The sequence below is a fragment of the Tursiops truncatus genome, chromosome 16, assembly GCF_011762595.2.
Source record: "Tursiops truncatus isolate mTurTru1 chromosome 16, mTurTru1.mat.Y, whole genome shotgun sequence".
In the NCBI taxonomy this organism is placed as follows: domain Eukaryota; kingdom Metazoa; phylum Chordata; class Mammalia; order Artiodactyla; family Delphinidae; genus Tursiops; species Tursiops truncatus.
The window spans coordinates 75,588,649-75,605,541 of NC_047049.1; the positions used below are offsets into that span (position 1 = coordinate 75,588,649).

The 16,893-nt window shown below is 34.7% G+C and overlaps 1 protein-coding gene across 1 annotated transcript in view; it reads right to left on the reverse strand.

The window, feature by feature from the left end:
• RYR2 (ryanodine receptor 2) overlaps nucleotides 1–16,893 on the reverse strand; it is a 510,050-nt gene that overhangs the window by 346,176 nt on the left and 146,981 nt on the right. Inside the window, exons 14-16 of the mRNA XM_073793696.1 lie at nucleotides 12,821–12,942; nucleotides 3,522–3,705; nucleotides 1,033–1,168 (exon numbers count right to left, since the gene is read on the reverse strand). Coding sequence (XP_073649797.1) covers nucleotides 1,033–1,168; nucleotides 3,522–3,705; nucleotides 12,821–12,942 — 442 coding nt within the window. The remainder of the gene's footprint in view (nucleotides 1–1,032; nucleotides 1,169–3,521; nucleotides 3,706–12,820; nucleotides 12,943–16,893) is intronic.

Genomic DNA, 16,893 nt, shown 5'->3' on the forward strand with positions numbered 1-16,893 from the left:
CTAGAGATAAATTGGCTGAAGTCACAGGTGAAAAAGAAGGGACAGACCAGCCGTGGGGCTTGAGTACTCCGAAGACGAGAACAAGTTATACACCAAGTATCAGAGAGTCAATGAAAGTGCATGAGGAAGTGTGTGAGGGCTTCCCAGAGTCTAAAATAAAGACTGGTGGAGAAAAGAAGTGGAAGCACAGAGATTAACCAGAAACCTCACAATAGCCAGCTAGCAACACGGTCTCAGGTGTTTACATCTCAAACATCTGCTGAGCACCGTCTATGCACCAGAGATGGAGGCTACCAATGTATGAGGTGTGTGATGCTGGGTTCAAAGAATGGGTGAAGTAACAGAATGTAGCATTTCAGCCCGGAGGCAACTACGAAAGAAACTTTGTTCCTCCACTTCCTGATGAGGAAACCAAGAGGAGGGTGTATCTGCAATAATCATGATGCTACGGCCTTCTATCAGCTAATCCAGAACTTTCCTTTCTATATCCAACAGTTCCAACTAAAGTTCCTTTTCTAAGACATATTTAAAAGGCAGAAACAACAAGAACAAAAACAGAAGTGGAAGAAGAAAGCATGACTATATTAACGAGGGAGAAGATAACAACGTAAGTATCCAAAAGAAGTGGGCATATATGATAAGAAGAACAATAATATGCTAATGTTAAGCCTCTGACGTACATCATCACGCTGAAGCCATCCAACAACCTTATGAATGTCTGCAAAGCGTGAACAGGAATGCATCATACCACTGCGATTTTTGCTGAGCATATGCCAAGTTACCTAGAAGTTGCAGATACAGATCTCCACCCTAGATGACTCGCCCCCTTTAACCAAAGGCAAAACTACTGCTCTGGCCACCTGTCACGCTCAGAGATGGGTTTAAATACTAAACATCATTGACTTTAGTGCAACTAAAGTAAAACTTGAAAGCCTCAATTAAGAAGCATGTTATAAAGCTGCTGTAACTGTTACATGATCATGTTAAATAGACATAAGTCAGGTTTCTTGAAAGCCCAATCATACTTCTTACCCAGCAACTCATACAGAGAATTCAGAATCGATTTCCAAGATTCCCCTGCTTCTCTCCCAGCGACATCCGCAAAGTGTGCAGCGCTGCTGTACACGTGCAGCCTGTCTATACACTCGAGCACAAGGTTGATCATTCCCTGGAAGGGTAGAAAAGTCCCCATCAGAAACTGCGATTCTGCTCACAGGGAAAAAAAAATGCTAAGTTGTTTTTTTTTTAAAAAAAGCCTGGCGCAAAGTAAGTCTGTTAATCATAAAGAACATTGAGCTCATTTACTCAAAGGACAGAAAGAAACACACTTGCATGTGAAATAAAATGTTCTTGAATGACTCGAGTGGTTTTTAAATCCTGAGTGCTATTCTCAAATAGAAGCAGAACAACATAAAAATATGTACTTCATACTTACATTTGCCAGGCTTAATAGTAGAATGACGAATCCATCATAACAGTATTCTACCGTAAGTGAAAGGGTTCAGAGTGTGCCACCCCAGAATATGCCACTTTGGCATAAGGATTATTTTGGGCTAAAGGCAGTTGAGAAAAAGCGGACACGAAAAATTCCCTACCCTTCTCTGTTCCACCAGGAAGGGCAGGAGGATGCTTGAGACGATGTTTAATCTACACATCAAACTAGCCCTTACTGTCCACTAGTTTCTCCCATATATTTCCTTCCCACAATGTGTTGCCCCTCCAAGCTCAGAATTCCTTTCGTCTTATCACTTCCCTACAAATTTATTATTCTTTGTGTTAAGATGCTATGTAAACCTGAGTTCTAACCACTTCTTGGAGTTACCCATCACTGAGTACTCCCATGTACACACACGGTGCACACATGAATAATCTATTTGTTGTTCTCTTGTACATCTGCCTTTGGTCGGTCTAAACTGCAGGGCCCCAACCAATGAACCTGAGTAGAGGAAAATGATTTTTTCCCCTACCCTGCAAAAGCGTAAGAGCAGATCCTTACTTTTAGGGAGGACACCATCATCATCATCATCAATCATTCCTTTTTAACAGTAAACTGAAGATATACTAAATTAATAAAGAAAAGCTCATGAAAACGTATCTTTAGAGCAAATCAAAAATTCATTACAGAACTTTGTAAGAAGCTGTGTACTTTTCAAATTATGCTTTTAATTATGCTTTTACTTTTCAAATTATGCTTTCTAGATCAAGGTTGTCAAAATGAGGCAAAGCCCATGAAAGGAAGAGCTATAAAGAGTTGACAAATTAAATTAACTTACTTCACACAAAGAATGTAAGAGCCATTATGACCCTAAGAACATTTCTAGGTTCCCATTCAGACTGTCTTATATGAGAAATTGAGAAAAACACTAATCCAAGTCAATATTTCAAAATTTCACAGCCCAATATTTCATTTTATTTTTCTAGATATTAAATAAGTGCAGTATACCTAACAGTTTGGCATGTACAAAAAGAAATGATCCCAATAAACGATTCCATGTTGCTATTATAGGTTTATGTTGACATTTCCTGTGCTTTCATGCCATTGTGAGCTCTAGATAGGTCATTTCTTTTCTACACAGTGAAAAAAAAATCCTCAAAAATTAATGTACGTTTCAACAGCTTTTGATGGAAAATTAGGAAACAGTTTTAAAACTAGAAGAACATAGATTTAGGAATTATGGGAACTCAACCATGTCCACTAACCTTTTTTCTTAAATACTTTTTACAAAGATACTTTCACTCAGAAAAATGCATTAATCCACATACAGGGGGCACTGAGAAGAATGGGAAGACTTGCTGATCTGGCCTGATGTGCCAGCTCAACTCTGACATCCTCCCACGGAAATTCTTGAATACATGGTACTAGTTTGGACACTAGCATCAGGACCATTAGATGTGTCACTTGGTCCTTCTGTTATTCTGCCTATAAAATATGCACTTGAGCTCTTTTTAGCAGGGGAACTTCCGGAAAATAAAATCATACATAGAATCTTAGCATATGCAAAGAGAAAAAATGGGGGTGCTCTGTCCAAGCAGGGAGTCTGCAGCCTGCCTCCCAGGTGGCCCTCTCCCAGGCAACTTCCATCCCCAACCCAAAGCTCCAGTGGATCCTGAAGCATTTCCAAGGAGCCCCAAGGAACCTGCTGAACACTTCGAAAACCCTTGTACTTTCCAAAGCCTGTATCCATTTAGACGCTTTTGAGAGTCTGTTTTTATATAACGAGCATGAAGCAAACTACTGTGCAACAATGATCAGAGTGGAAGCTGAGCAGAGAGTAAAATAAAACGTCTTTTGCCAGAGAAGCAAAGAGTGTCATCTTTTAAAATTAATACTTACTGAGAGAGAAATAAAAACCGTTGCAGGATTCCCCCAAGGCCTGGTTCCCTCGTTCCCTTGTACAGTAGTACACCTGCTCATGTATATCTCAAAATGCAGATGTCAAATAGATAGAGAATCTTCCCCACCAAGAAGTTGTTTCCCCAAGACAACGACAGAAAAGAAACGATCATTGGTAGAAACTCACCTCTTCCTGGAAGAGATTCTGCCGATTTTTTAGAGCTCGTAATCTGTTCTGCTTATCTTCATGCTCTAAGTGCTCATCTGGTGGGTGGAAGTAGCCAATCAGGTCCTGCAGACTTAGACTTACAGACTCTATAGGTAAGTCTACAGTGGAAGCCTTCGCTTTTTTGCTGAGAGCATCAAGGCCCCTAAAATAAATAACAAATGTTTCTCCACATCAGTGATTCACAATTTTGTTTATTCTTTTTTAGTCTATAGATGATTGAACGCTTTACTCTCTCTCCCTATATGCCTGTAAAAGGAACATATAAGAAAGGCCCTAATTTTCCTCAAACAAAAACAATGAATATATTCAAATGAGAAATGTTCTATTCTGTTAAGTATATATAATTCTATATTTAAAACACCAGTATCAAGAGAAACTCATCTAGAAGAAAATCTAAAGGATCTGGAGAACCAATGCCTACAAAACCAATGGTCTAAATACTTAGAAACCAACTGATTTTCATTTTACTATAAAACAGTATATACTTCACCATTTGAGATGCAATTTCCTAGGCTCATAATTCTGACATTTACTTGTTCTGTTTTGTTTTGTTTTTGGCATAAACACCGTTAACTGCTATGCTATCACTGACACTCACTGCCATCCTGCCTAATTCCTGCCAATTTAAAGATATATCCCAATGATAATAATTTAGAAAATTCACTTATTAATCAGAAAACAATATATTAACATGTTTTTCCATTGTCTGAAAGAGATGTATTTAAGAAGTAGGTTAAGAAACAGCATCAAGTTGCATTTTCTAACCTTTAAAGAAAAGCATATGACTGGCATGTAAATGTGTTAATCTGTTGGTCTTCTGAGACTCTGAATTTTAAAACTCATAGCTTTGTATGTATCTGGAAAGAAACACTTTAAAGCATAATGTTTGTAAATCAAAATTATTCCAAAATAAAAAGCTCAGTAAAAAACTACCCAACAGATACCATAAAAGAATGGGAAAATGCCTATACTATAGTTGATATAGTAACATTCCTATTAGTCATGACAAAACTTGATGCATAAATATTATACTTCCTTTTCTGCCCTCTGCGTTGGCAAAATTATATGGCAATGTTTTATTCCAAGGAAATATTTCTTTCTAGTTATCTGACTGCATTACCATTTTTATTTTAAAAAACAATAAAAACCTTATAAATGAAAAATTAGCTTATCTTTGAACTTTATGATGCTATTAAAATATATCATTTACATAAATATTACTAATAATTTTGTAATATTATACTTCAGCTTTATAAACTGTTCAAATAGTAAAACTGCATGACTATCTTAAAGTTTCTACCTGTAATTCCAAATCAAGTACATCAATGAAATTCATCGATTACCTTGTCTTGCCATCTCTACAAGGCCTTCTATGCCCAAAAAGCAACAGAAAGGACTTGTCAGAAGAAAATTATTTCTCCCTTTCTAAAATGAATACTCATATGCAATGTAACAGTGCTGTTCTAAACATTTTAACCCATTAATTCTAGTTGAATAATAAATATAACAAAGTCAAATTCAAATCCCATCATGCAAAAGTAAATAAAATTCAAAAGTAATTCAAATATAATATCTACATTTTCAAACCTAAAGAGAAATAATAGCAAATGTCAGTTTTTAGGTTATTAGGTTGAATATATCTGCTATCAGAAATGTAACCATTCAATTGCTTTCCAGGAGAAGCCTCTTGTCAGACAAATGCTATCCAAGACTCTTAAAAATGTTAATGATATTGCAGCCATATCTTTTTCAATCCGTCTCCCAGCATAATGGAAATTTTAAAAACTAAACAAATGGGATCTAATTAAACTCAAAACCTTTTGCACAGCTAAGGAAATCATAAACAAAATGAAAAGACAACCCACAGATTGGGAGAAAATATTTGTAAATGATATGACCGACACGGGATTAGTCTCCAAAATTTACCAACAGCTCATGAGACTTAATATCGTCAAAACAAACAACCCAATCAAAAAATGGGCAGAAGACCGAAATAGATATTTCTCCAAAGAAGACATACAGATGGCCAAGAGGCATACTGAAAAGATGTTCAATATTGCTAATTATTAGAGAAATGCAAGTCAAAACTACAATGAGATATCACCTCACACCAGCCAAAATGGCCATCATGAAAAAATCCACACACAATGAATGCTGGAACGGGTGTGGAGAGAAGGGCACCCTCCTGCACTGTTGGTGGGAATGTAAATTGGTACAGCCACTATGGAGAACAGTATGGAGGTTCCTTAAAAATCTAAAAGTAGAACTACCATATGACCCTGCAATCCCACTCCTGGGCATATATCTAGAGAAAAACATGGTCCAAAAGGATACATGCACCCCAGTGTTCATTGCAGCACAGTTTACAATAGCCAAGACATGGAGGCAACCTAAATGTCCATCGACAGAGGAATGGATAAAGAAGATGTGGTACATATATGCAATGGAATATTACTCAGCCATTAAAAAGAATGAAATAATGCCATTTCCAGCAACATGGATAGACCTAGAGATTGTCATACTGAGTGAAATAAGACAGAGAAAGAGAAATATATGATATCCCTTATATGTGGAATCTAAAAAAGAAATGATACAGATGAACTTATTTACAAAACAGAAACAGATTCACAGACTTAGAGAACGAACTTATGGTTACCAGAGGGGAAGGGATAGTTAGGGAGTTTGGGATTGACATGTACACACTGCTATATTTAAAACGGAAAACCAGCAAGGACCTACTGTACAGCACAGGGAACTCTGCTCAATGTTATGTGGCAGCCTGGATGGGAGGGGAGATTGAGGGAGAATGGATACATGTATATGTGTGGTTGGGTCACTTTGCTGTGCACCTGAAACTATCACAACATTGTTAATTGGCTATATTCCAATATAAAATAAAAAGTTCAAAAAAATGTTAATGAGTCTAAGTTTTAGGACTCTCCAATAAAGAGACATTTTTCATCTTAATTTATCAAGGACAAAAAAATGAAAAAAAATAATTAGGGGAAATCAAAGGTGGTAGAAGCATGCTATGTCACAACAAAACTTAAAGCCATGAATTCCAGCTCTACATTTTATAATCTGAAGATTAAATCACATTACAAACATACATTCCTCCCTTATCCCATTTACTTCAAGAATACATTTATTCACTAATGTGTATAAAATGGATAACTAATAAGAACCTGCTGTATAAAAAATAAATTCAAAAACTAAAAAAAATTTTTTTAAAGAATACATTTATTAATATACCTGGAGGAAAAAAAGCTAGACCTTTTTTTTTTTTTTAACAGTGCAGAAAAATAGAACCCTTTCCCCTATACATGAAAACAAATGCAAACACACACACACCCTCACACACACCCCACCACCACCACTACCCTAACCTTGGGGAGAGAGACCAGAAGGGTCACAGAAAATAAACTGCATAAGAAAAATACAAATGAACAAAAACAAAACCGATCTCAACTTCCACTCTAAGAAGTAGAAAAGAAAGGTCTGAGTTTACATTTTTTAAATGAGTCTCTTAATAGTATATAAATCTACATTAATAAAATGAATACCTAAAAAATTTTACTTTGAAAAATATATGGATATTTTAAAATATTATAAAGATATTGAGGTTTTAAATACTTCTGGTGCTTTTATGAATGTGATAGAAGGATCAAACTATGTTACTTAAAATAACATACCCTTTACAATGTTCTGTAATTATGTAAAACTTTTCAAAGTTTCTAAGCTATATTAAAGAAGCTATATTAAATTACATTAAGCTATATTAAAGCTATATAAATTCAGGAATTCAAATAATTCAGTAATATTAACAAGCACATAAGTAAAATCCATATATATAGAAATATATATAAAAATGATGAATTAAATAATATAACCAGCGGGTGAGTATTCTAGAAAGAAAAGAGAAAAAAATAAAGCTAAATTAAAATTTAATTTTTGAAAAACTAATACATAATTAAGGTCAGTTAAATGTAAAAAAGAGAAACAGACTCATTATCTTCATCCATAGCATCTGTTACATGATCACAGGAAAGAGACACATTTTTAAAAGGAGATGCTGGATAACCAGGAAAAGATGGTAGTTTGATGATGGGCTTATGATTAGAAATCTGAAGGAGAAAAAAAATACCAATATAGAACTAGCAAAGATTAGACTACATTTGCCAGGGGAAACATGGAATCGCATCTCAAAATACGAATTTCATGTGTCAACTACATCTGAGTTGCTTTCAGCCAAGATAAAGTGAAACAACCCTCCTCCCCCTCCAAAAAAAACACAAGACAAAATATTTGGAGAAGAACACATTTCAAGACACTGGACATCAAGCGATAAAGGACAGATATGGTAACAACCAAGGTGAGTCCTACAATGGCTCCACTTTGCTTTAGGAGAATTTCTAGGCTATGACACAGGTATGGGAACCCAGGCGAGGCAAAGAAGACTCCCTGAGTTGAGGAGACATTGCTGAGAGTCTGGGAGACCAAGGTTGCTAGAGTTTGCAGGACACAGTACCAGAGAGGAGACCGCTACACAGGAGTGGACTCTAGAGAAATACAGAGGGTCCCCCTCAAATATTCAGCAGAAGGTTGATCAACACATACACGTGAGAAAACTACCCAGGGCAGGGAACAAAGCCTTCTGAAATAATTAGAGAAAATAGTAACCAATACTCACACGGGATGTGAAATGGTGCCTCTTCCCATCAGTCAGATTGGGAACCCTTGTAATTCATGGGGCATCACGTTGAGTAACCAGATGGTCTTGCCTCAAGAGTGGGGAATAATTACCCCTAGATTTAACACGGATCTGCACCCACCCCAAAAATCCTAAAAGCAAATTCCAGAAGACTTAATTAATTAAGACTTAATTAAGACTTGGTTTATCAAATTTAACCAAGTAACTTAACCAATTAAGACTTAATTAATCAAAGACTTGGTTAATCAAGACTTAATTAAGACTTAATAATCAAGACTTAATTAATCAAGACTTGGTTAATCAAACTTAACCAAGTAACTTAACCAATTAAGACTTAGTTAAGACTTGGTTAATCAAACTTAACCAAGTAACTTAACCGCCTCCCAGAAAAACTCAAAAATATTGACAGGAAGACAAAAATATCCAGTACCCAACAAATTTACAATGTCTGACAACTAAACAAAAATGACCAGATAGGTAAAGAAGAATAAAATATAATCATCAATAAGAAGAAAAATCAATGAACCAAAAGAAAAAAAAAAGTCAGCTTAGAATGTTAAACCCAGAAAAAAAATCACTTAAAATGAAGGTAAAATAGGACATTTTCAGATATACAGTCGCCAAAGTTTCCATCTCCAGGAGACCTACACCATAAGAAATGTTAAAAGAAGCACTTTGGGAATAAAGATAAACTACCCACAGGAAATGCAAATCCTCAAAAAAATAATAAAGATTAAAACACCTGAAATGGTAAATATATGCACAAAATATTAGGTGCATTTGTTATTATTTAAATCTCTTTGAAATCTAATTGACCTTAAATAAAAATGATAAAAATGTACTGTGGGGTTTATAACATCTATAAAAGCAAAACGTATGACAAAAAATCACAAAGACTGACCTGAAAGTAGGCTGTGGTAAGTTAAAGTTGTATGCTAAACATCTTAAGCAACAACTAAAATAACCAAAAAAGGAATTATAACTAACAAGCCAACAAAAAAAGAAGATGGAATTGCAGAAAATTCTCAACCCAAAAGAAGGTAGAAAAAGAAGGAAAAGGGACAAAGATGAGAAGGGACAAATACTGAACAAATAATAAGATGGCAGGCAAACTTATATATCAATAATCATATGAATATAAATGGACTAAACTTCACAATTAAAAGGTGGTGATTGCCAAATTGGATAAAAAATCAAAACCCAAGTACATACTGCCTAAAAGAAATGCACTTTGACTCTAAAGACAATAGTAAGTCAAAAGTAAAAGTTTTTTTTAATATACAATGCTAACACCAAGGAAAACAAGAGAGCAGAAATGCTGTATTAACATCATACAAAGTTGATGTCATAGCGAATATCACTAGGGATTTTAAACAGGCGATTTCATAATAAAGGGGTCAGTTTATTATATCCTAAATTTTTTGATGAATCTAATAACAGAGCTTCAAAATACATGAAGAAAAAAATGACAGAACTGCCAAGGAGAAACAGAAAAATCCAATTATAGTCAGATTCCAATACCCTTCTCTCAATAATGAATAAAACATACGGACTGAAAATCAGTAAGGAAGCAGAAGATCTAAACAACACTATCACCCGTCTAGATCAAACTGACATTCTTTAGCACTCCACCCAATGAAAGGAGAATGGGCACATGGAACATTTATTTTCCAGTGCACACAGAACATTTACCAAGATAGAACATATTCTGGTAGAGCAACTAACAGAAAACATTATGAAAATGTCTGAGAGGACTTGTAATTGAGTTGATTAGTATGACCTTGGCTATGAAGGTAACAGAAAAGGGACCGGTGCTTAGACTGAGTTGTAACACTGTTCCTGGTTCAGCGACAGAGTAAGGGCTATAATTTGTTCAGGCTGCCTCTGAGTAGCCATGCCTGTCTCTCCATGCAACCTACATACCTCCTCCTGTGCACCTTAAACCATCTCTAGATTACTTATAGGACACAATACAATGTAAATACTATGTAAATAGTGGTAAATACAATGGAAATGCTATGTATATAAACAGTTCCCAGAATGCAGTAAATTCAGGTTTTGCTTTTTGGATCTTCCTGGGCCATAAAACATGTCTCAATAAATTTAAAAGCATTCAGTTTTACAAAGTATATTCTCTGACCACAGTGATATTAAATTAGAAATCAGTAACAGAAAGATCTTTGGAGAACCCCAAATATTTGGAAACTGAACAACCTATTGGTCAAAGAAGCAATTAAAAGGGAAACTGAAACACAGCACAACAAAGAGTGAGAGATGCCACTAAGGACAGATATTTTAGCACTAAGTGACATAAGAAAGGTCTCAAATCAATGATGTCAGCCTTCATCCTCTGAAACCAAAAAAAAGAAGAGTAAATTTAGACCCAAGGCAAACAGAAAAAAAGATTAAAGATCAGAATGGGAATCAGATAATCTTTTTAAATGATCATCCCTCCCTCAGTATCTACTGGGGGTTGGTTCCAGGACCTCTCTCAGATATCAAAATCTGTGGATGCTCAAGTCCCTTATATAAAATGATGTAGTATTTACATATAACCTACACATACTCTCCTGTATACTTTATATCATCTCTCGCTAACCTACATAATACAATGTAAATGCTATGTAAATAGTTGTCATCATGGTTCAAATTCAAGTTTTGCTTTTTGAAACATTCTGGAATTTCTTTCCTAATATTTTTGATCCATGGTTGGTTGAAGCCACAGATGCAAACTCCTTGGACACAGAGAGCTAACTATAGCTAAATATAGGTTATATAACTAACCTGTTTTATCAAGATAAGTATAATAAATGAATTGCATTCAAATAACCCAAACAAAAACTGAATTTCAATATGAAGCAGCAAATATATAATTCAGGAAGTACTTTTACCACAGAATCCAAATTTCCAATGTTTGGTTCTCTATCTAATCAATTAAGCAAGTGTTAGATTCTAAAATTAAGCTTCCAAATCACAGACATTACTTTTTAAAAAAAAAAATATGATTGGTCTCGAGCAAAGAACAAATGTGCAAAAGCAAATCACATCCATGATGAATTATCGTTATCTCGATCAACATACAAAATGCCATTTAAGACATACCGTCACTACATTAAGTCTAAACACGGATCTAGTATCTTTCTGACAAAATATATTTTAAAACAAATAATCCGTTTTTTCTCTAGTATTAATTTAGCTCTTGCTTGCCAAATGGAATCTCCATAGTGCCTCTGAAAATACCACACAAGTCACAATGTAATAAAAATTTGTCTTTTTGTAGTTGAAGAAGTCAGTACTGATGTATATAATTACATAGAAAACAGACTGTTTTAAGGATTTATGATTATTTTCCTCAATCCTTATAGAACTGATTAGGCTGTAGTCAGAAAGAACCATGGAAAGAACAAGATGGAAAAAAATCTAAGTTGAACTGATCCTAAAATAAGTTATAATTTCAAAGTCAAAAATTTATTTATTACAAGAAGTACCATAAAAAATGATAAGAATCTGATGCTTACCCCATCTCTAAGCCTTACTCCCTCTAAAAAGGGTTAGGGTTTAGATGAGGCAGAGAGGTGAGATGAATACTAAGGATATGATGAAGCCAAATGCTGTGCACATTCTTTGATTTCATGAAAGCATGCACACAAATGCACACACACACAGTGGGATGGTTTATAAAAGAAGCAGAGAATAATTAAGTGAATATTTATATAATCTTGGGTGGCAAAGGTCTTTCATATGCTGATTTATAGAGTAAACCATGATGAAAAAACACTTTAAAATCTTTCCAAACCAGTAAGTTGAGAAAATATTTGCAATTTATATATGATTATAGGAAATTAGTATCGCTAACATAACAAAAGCTCATAACAGCCTAATAGAAATATTATCAAATAATAGGGTAAATCACAAAGAAAAAAATAAATGAAGAAAATTGGTCAACACCCATTTTTCACAACTCTCACATAAGTGCAAATTTTTAAAATAATTATAAGTAAATATGTACCTACTATAAATAAATACATATACACATATACATCACTTTTTCCCATCAAATTGGTAAGCTTAAAGAGATACAAAATACCCATCACCAACCAGAGTATATATTGGTATATGTTCCCAGAGAACACATTGGACACAAGTTTGATTTAGTTTTGTAGATATGCAATTGTTTCCATTATTAGGGTGGGAAAGGTTACTTATTGCAAGAATCATTTTTTTGAGTTCAAAACTCACGAAGTAGGTAGGTGTACTACCTCCAGTGTGAAAGGGCTAGCATAGGGATATGTCATGGAATAATTCTGACGTACAGCTATCAATTATAAGTTACACATCTAATTTTTAAAACCACAGTCTTTTTTAAAAAATTCATTTCAAAGAAAGACATAAAATCATCTAACTAGCATTTTCTAACGGGCTCTGCAGAACTGCCAAATTGTATGAGATTTACCACCACAGTATATTTTAGAATTGTTTACTTGTAGATCTGATAAGAAAATTAAAATAAAATATTAAACCACCACCACAACAAAGGACAATGTACCTAATAAATCTATTGAAAAGGAAGACTGTGCTCCGGATGACACGCGCTGTCCGTGATTCTTCATGCTGAGATCTGGACAAATTTAGGCCGTCATCCATGTGGCCTTCATGATGCATAATAGCCTGCACGAAAGCAGAAATAACACCATTACTGCCAATATCTCCTTTCCAGATGGGTGTTAAGAAGTAGGCAACTCAAAAAGGTGAGCCATGACAGTAAACAGAGTCAAAAGACAGGTGAAGGGAACTGTAAGCTGTCAGGTTCAGGTAAAATAATATGCACGGGTCCCTGTACAAATTAGTCATTCAATATATTTATTCAGCTATTGTTTGAAAGATGAATCAGTTGTTGTTTTAAAGAACCAATCAATAAATACATTGATTTGAAAAACAATCACTAGAATGTTTTCACATATCTATGTTCAATGATTCATCCACAGTCTAAGCAAACTCTGAACAAAGCAAAGGAAAACATTACATGGGATACCAGTTATTCGGTAGTTCTGAACATAGCTGGGTTCATTAATAAGTACTGAGCAATGCTTCTAAGGCACCTCAGTTCTTTAAAAAAAATGTGTTTTTATTTTATGAGTTCTTTTGTTAGCTTTATCTTTTTGAACATTCTAAGAAAGAACAACATGAAGAGATAAGTGCAAAATATTAAGTGAACAGCGGAATCAATTTCACAAAGTGAACAAACCACGTAACTAACACCCAGATCAAGAAAGAATAATATGGCACCTTAAAACCTGCCCTGGAGCTCCCTTCCTGCCCCATCCACCACAATGTTCCCCATCTTCATGACTTTCAACAGCAAAGGTCACTTGTGTACTATATGTAAATGGAACCATTTGTGCCTAACTTCCTTCACTCAACACGAACAGCAAGATGTTTCTAGGACATTTAATCAGGTATACTGAACTAAAATTAGCAACTAGAACTAAAATCATAAACTACCTAGAAAGCAATGTAAAGAGGAACTCCTAATACCAAAATCAATGAGACAGATACGTCTGTATTCAAAGTCAATTTTGTAGCCTTAAATGCCTTCATTGACAAAGAAAAAAATGACTAAAGTGAAGGAACGTATTACTCACTTTAAGACTCTAAAAAAGAAAAACAAATTGAATAGAAATGGGGAATTAATGAAGATAAAAAGAGAATTTAATGAACTAGAAATCAAATAAAATACGAGAAAAGGATGAATAAACACGAAATGTTTATTTTTTGAGAAGATAAATAAAATAGTTAAACCTCTCACAAACCAGGCTAAGGATAAAATGGAAAGAAAAAAACAGGGAGAAAAGAATGTAAGATACAAAAGAAGACATTAAAATTATAAAATGATAATAAGACAATGCTATATGGAACTTAATGGCCAAAAATTTTTTTAATTTAAGAACAAAACTGACTACTCCAGAGGACAAGGATGGCTTCCCAGCAAGTTAAAAATCATCAAAAGCAATCCACCCAACAAAGTAGAAAATTTGAGGATACCAATTTATTAAACAGAGATTGGAAAGGAAATTTAAGATCCAATTTTTAAAAGATTATAGGACTAGACAGTTTTACAAGTGAGCTCTAATGAACCTTCAAAGAAATGATACTCTTCATGGTAGACTAGTCAGTGAACTACGACCACTGCCTATTTTTATATAGCCTGTGAGCTATGAATGGTCTACAATTTTAATGGCTGAAAAAAGACCAAGAAAAGAATATTTCATGAAACCTGAAAACTGTATGAAATTCAAATTTCAGTACCCATAAACAAAGAAAAATTAATATATAAATTTCATATATAAAGTGAATATATATGATAATTCTAGATAAATTCTAAATGAAACATAAATAGAATCTAATAAGATTTCAAAAGAATAATAAACTAGGTCAAACTGGGTTTAGTCTAGGAATGTAAGGATTCTTCAATATCATGATGTCTATTAACCTATTTATCAACAAAGTAAAAGACACTAAAACATGATTTTTTTCTCTCTTCAACGGATAAAATTTAGCAATCATTGCTAATTTTTTAAAAAGTCAGATAAAATAGAAATAGCAGGATATTATTTAAATATATAAACTATTTCAATTGTCCACAGGATGCAAGAAGGCATAACTTCTGTGAAAATTCGCAATAAGAAGTCATACTGGGATGAACAACCAGAATAGATGAAAAGACAGCAAGCTGAGATAAAAAGTGACCTGGGTGAGATAACGAAAAAGACAAGAAAACTAAAATTTCAAAGACATGGAAAGACATTAAGGAACAGAACCACATCAAAGAAAACAAAGTGAGTGATTTGGGGGACACATTTGAGAAGCAAAATGCAGAGACTGTGTAAGAACGACAGGAATGCCAAAGGGGAAGACAGCTGACCTGGAGGAGACAAACTATCTGTGCTCCTGAGAAAGAAATTACAACTGTAAGAAAAGGAGGCCAAAGATACGCTGCACAATTCTCCTGTCAGTTTTAAAAGACCTACGTGTGCTGATTAAAAATCCTTGGTGACACAGACATAGAGAACAGACTTGTGGTTGCCAAGGGGGAGAGGGGGTGGGGAAGGGATTGATTGGGAGTTTGGGGTTAGCAGATGCAAACTACTATACAGAGAATGGATAAACAACAAGGTCCTACTGTAGAGCACAGGGAACTATATTCAATAACCTTAAAGAAAAATGTATGTATATGTATAACTGAATCACTTTGCTGTACACCAGAAACAAACACAAAATTGTAAATCAACTATACTTCAATAAAATAAATTTTAGAAAATTCTTGGTGACAGATGCATTTCATAATTCAGAGTTTTCAGGGTTTTTTTTTTAATGTAATACAATGTATAAACTGTACATGTGGAACACCCAGTATGGTACGTACATCACTGCATAATCAATGAACTTATATTTCTGCAGCAAAACATGAATACCCACACTAAGCGGGATACATAAAACCTATGAAAAGTGATTCAGACATTTTTTTAGCTAACCAAGGTTTTACTCATATGAAACAACAACAGAAAGTCAGTTTCAAATATGTAACGATTTGGCGAATATACCACCAACATGCTTTTCTCGAAAAATAAAATGATTTGAAGATACTAGCTAACTGGGAAGTGTATAAACATTAGGAGATCTAGACTGAGAAGTCCTCACCTGTCATGACCACACTGAGGTCTCTCGATAAAGAGTTAATATAACAGATGGTTCTAGAAGTAGTAATACATTTACAGTAGAGATTGTGTTAGATTATCTCTTCTCTGGCCTATAAAGTCTGTTTCACATGTTACTGTACTAATGGAAATAAGACTGGTTAGCTTCTCAACACCCCTGTCAAATTCTTCTATAAAGCAAGCTCTTTGTTAGCCTATGATGCAGAATGTAAGTCCCACTCTGACTTTAATCCATGGTTAAGGAATAAGAGAGTGGAGTAATAATAATGACAACAGGGTGAGGGATAAATGAAATGAGTGGAGAGCACTGAAAATGTTGAAGGTGACCGATGCATGGATACACAGGGTCCATTGTACCCTTTTTGCATATATTTGAATTTCCATGATAAAAAGTTAAAAACAGCGAGGCTCAGTCGTGGGACAGAATGAACGCTATACAAATACTGAATACAAACACATTTAAATTTATGAGCCTAGATCAAAGACCCCAAAGACAAGCGATCATATTGTAACGATTATACGGGTCTGCGGGAGAGCTGTCCCAGGCTCTCCATCTGAAGCTCTGAAGAAGGTGGTACAGGGATGCACTTAAGCCCAACTCCATCAAAGCAGGATTAGCTTCCCACTCCACTAATGTCAGCACTGGTCACTCTAAAAAGATAGCAATAACCTTGAACAATCCATACTGGAATGTGTATATGTTACGATTAGGAAATCTACTGAAAATAAACATTTCTTCCCCACTACTTCCCTTCCAAGGTCTATTACAGAAATAACAGTTATCCCATTATCTGATTCTGTGTACTGTTACATGGCGGTATAAAAACATGAAATGTGAACAATCTAGTATCAATGCTATGTACTTGCCATAAAGAAGCTCACGAATTAGAGGGAGAGAGATGTA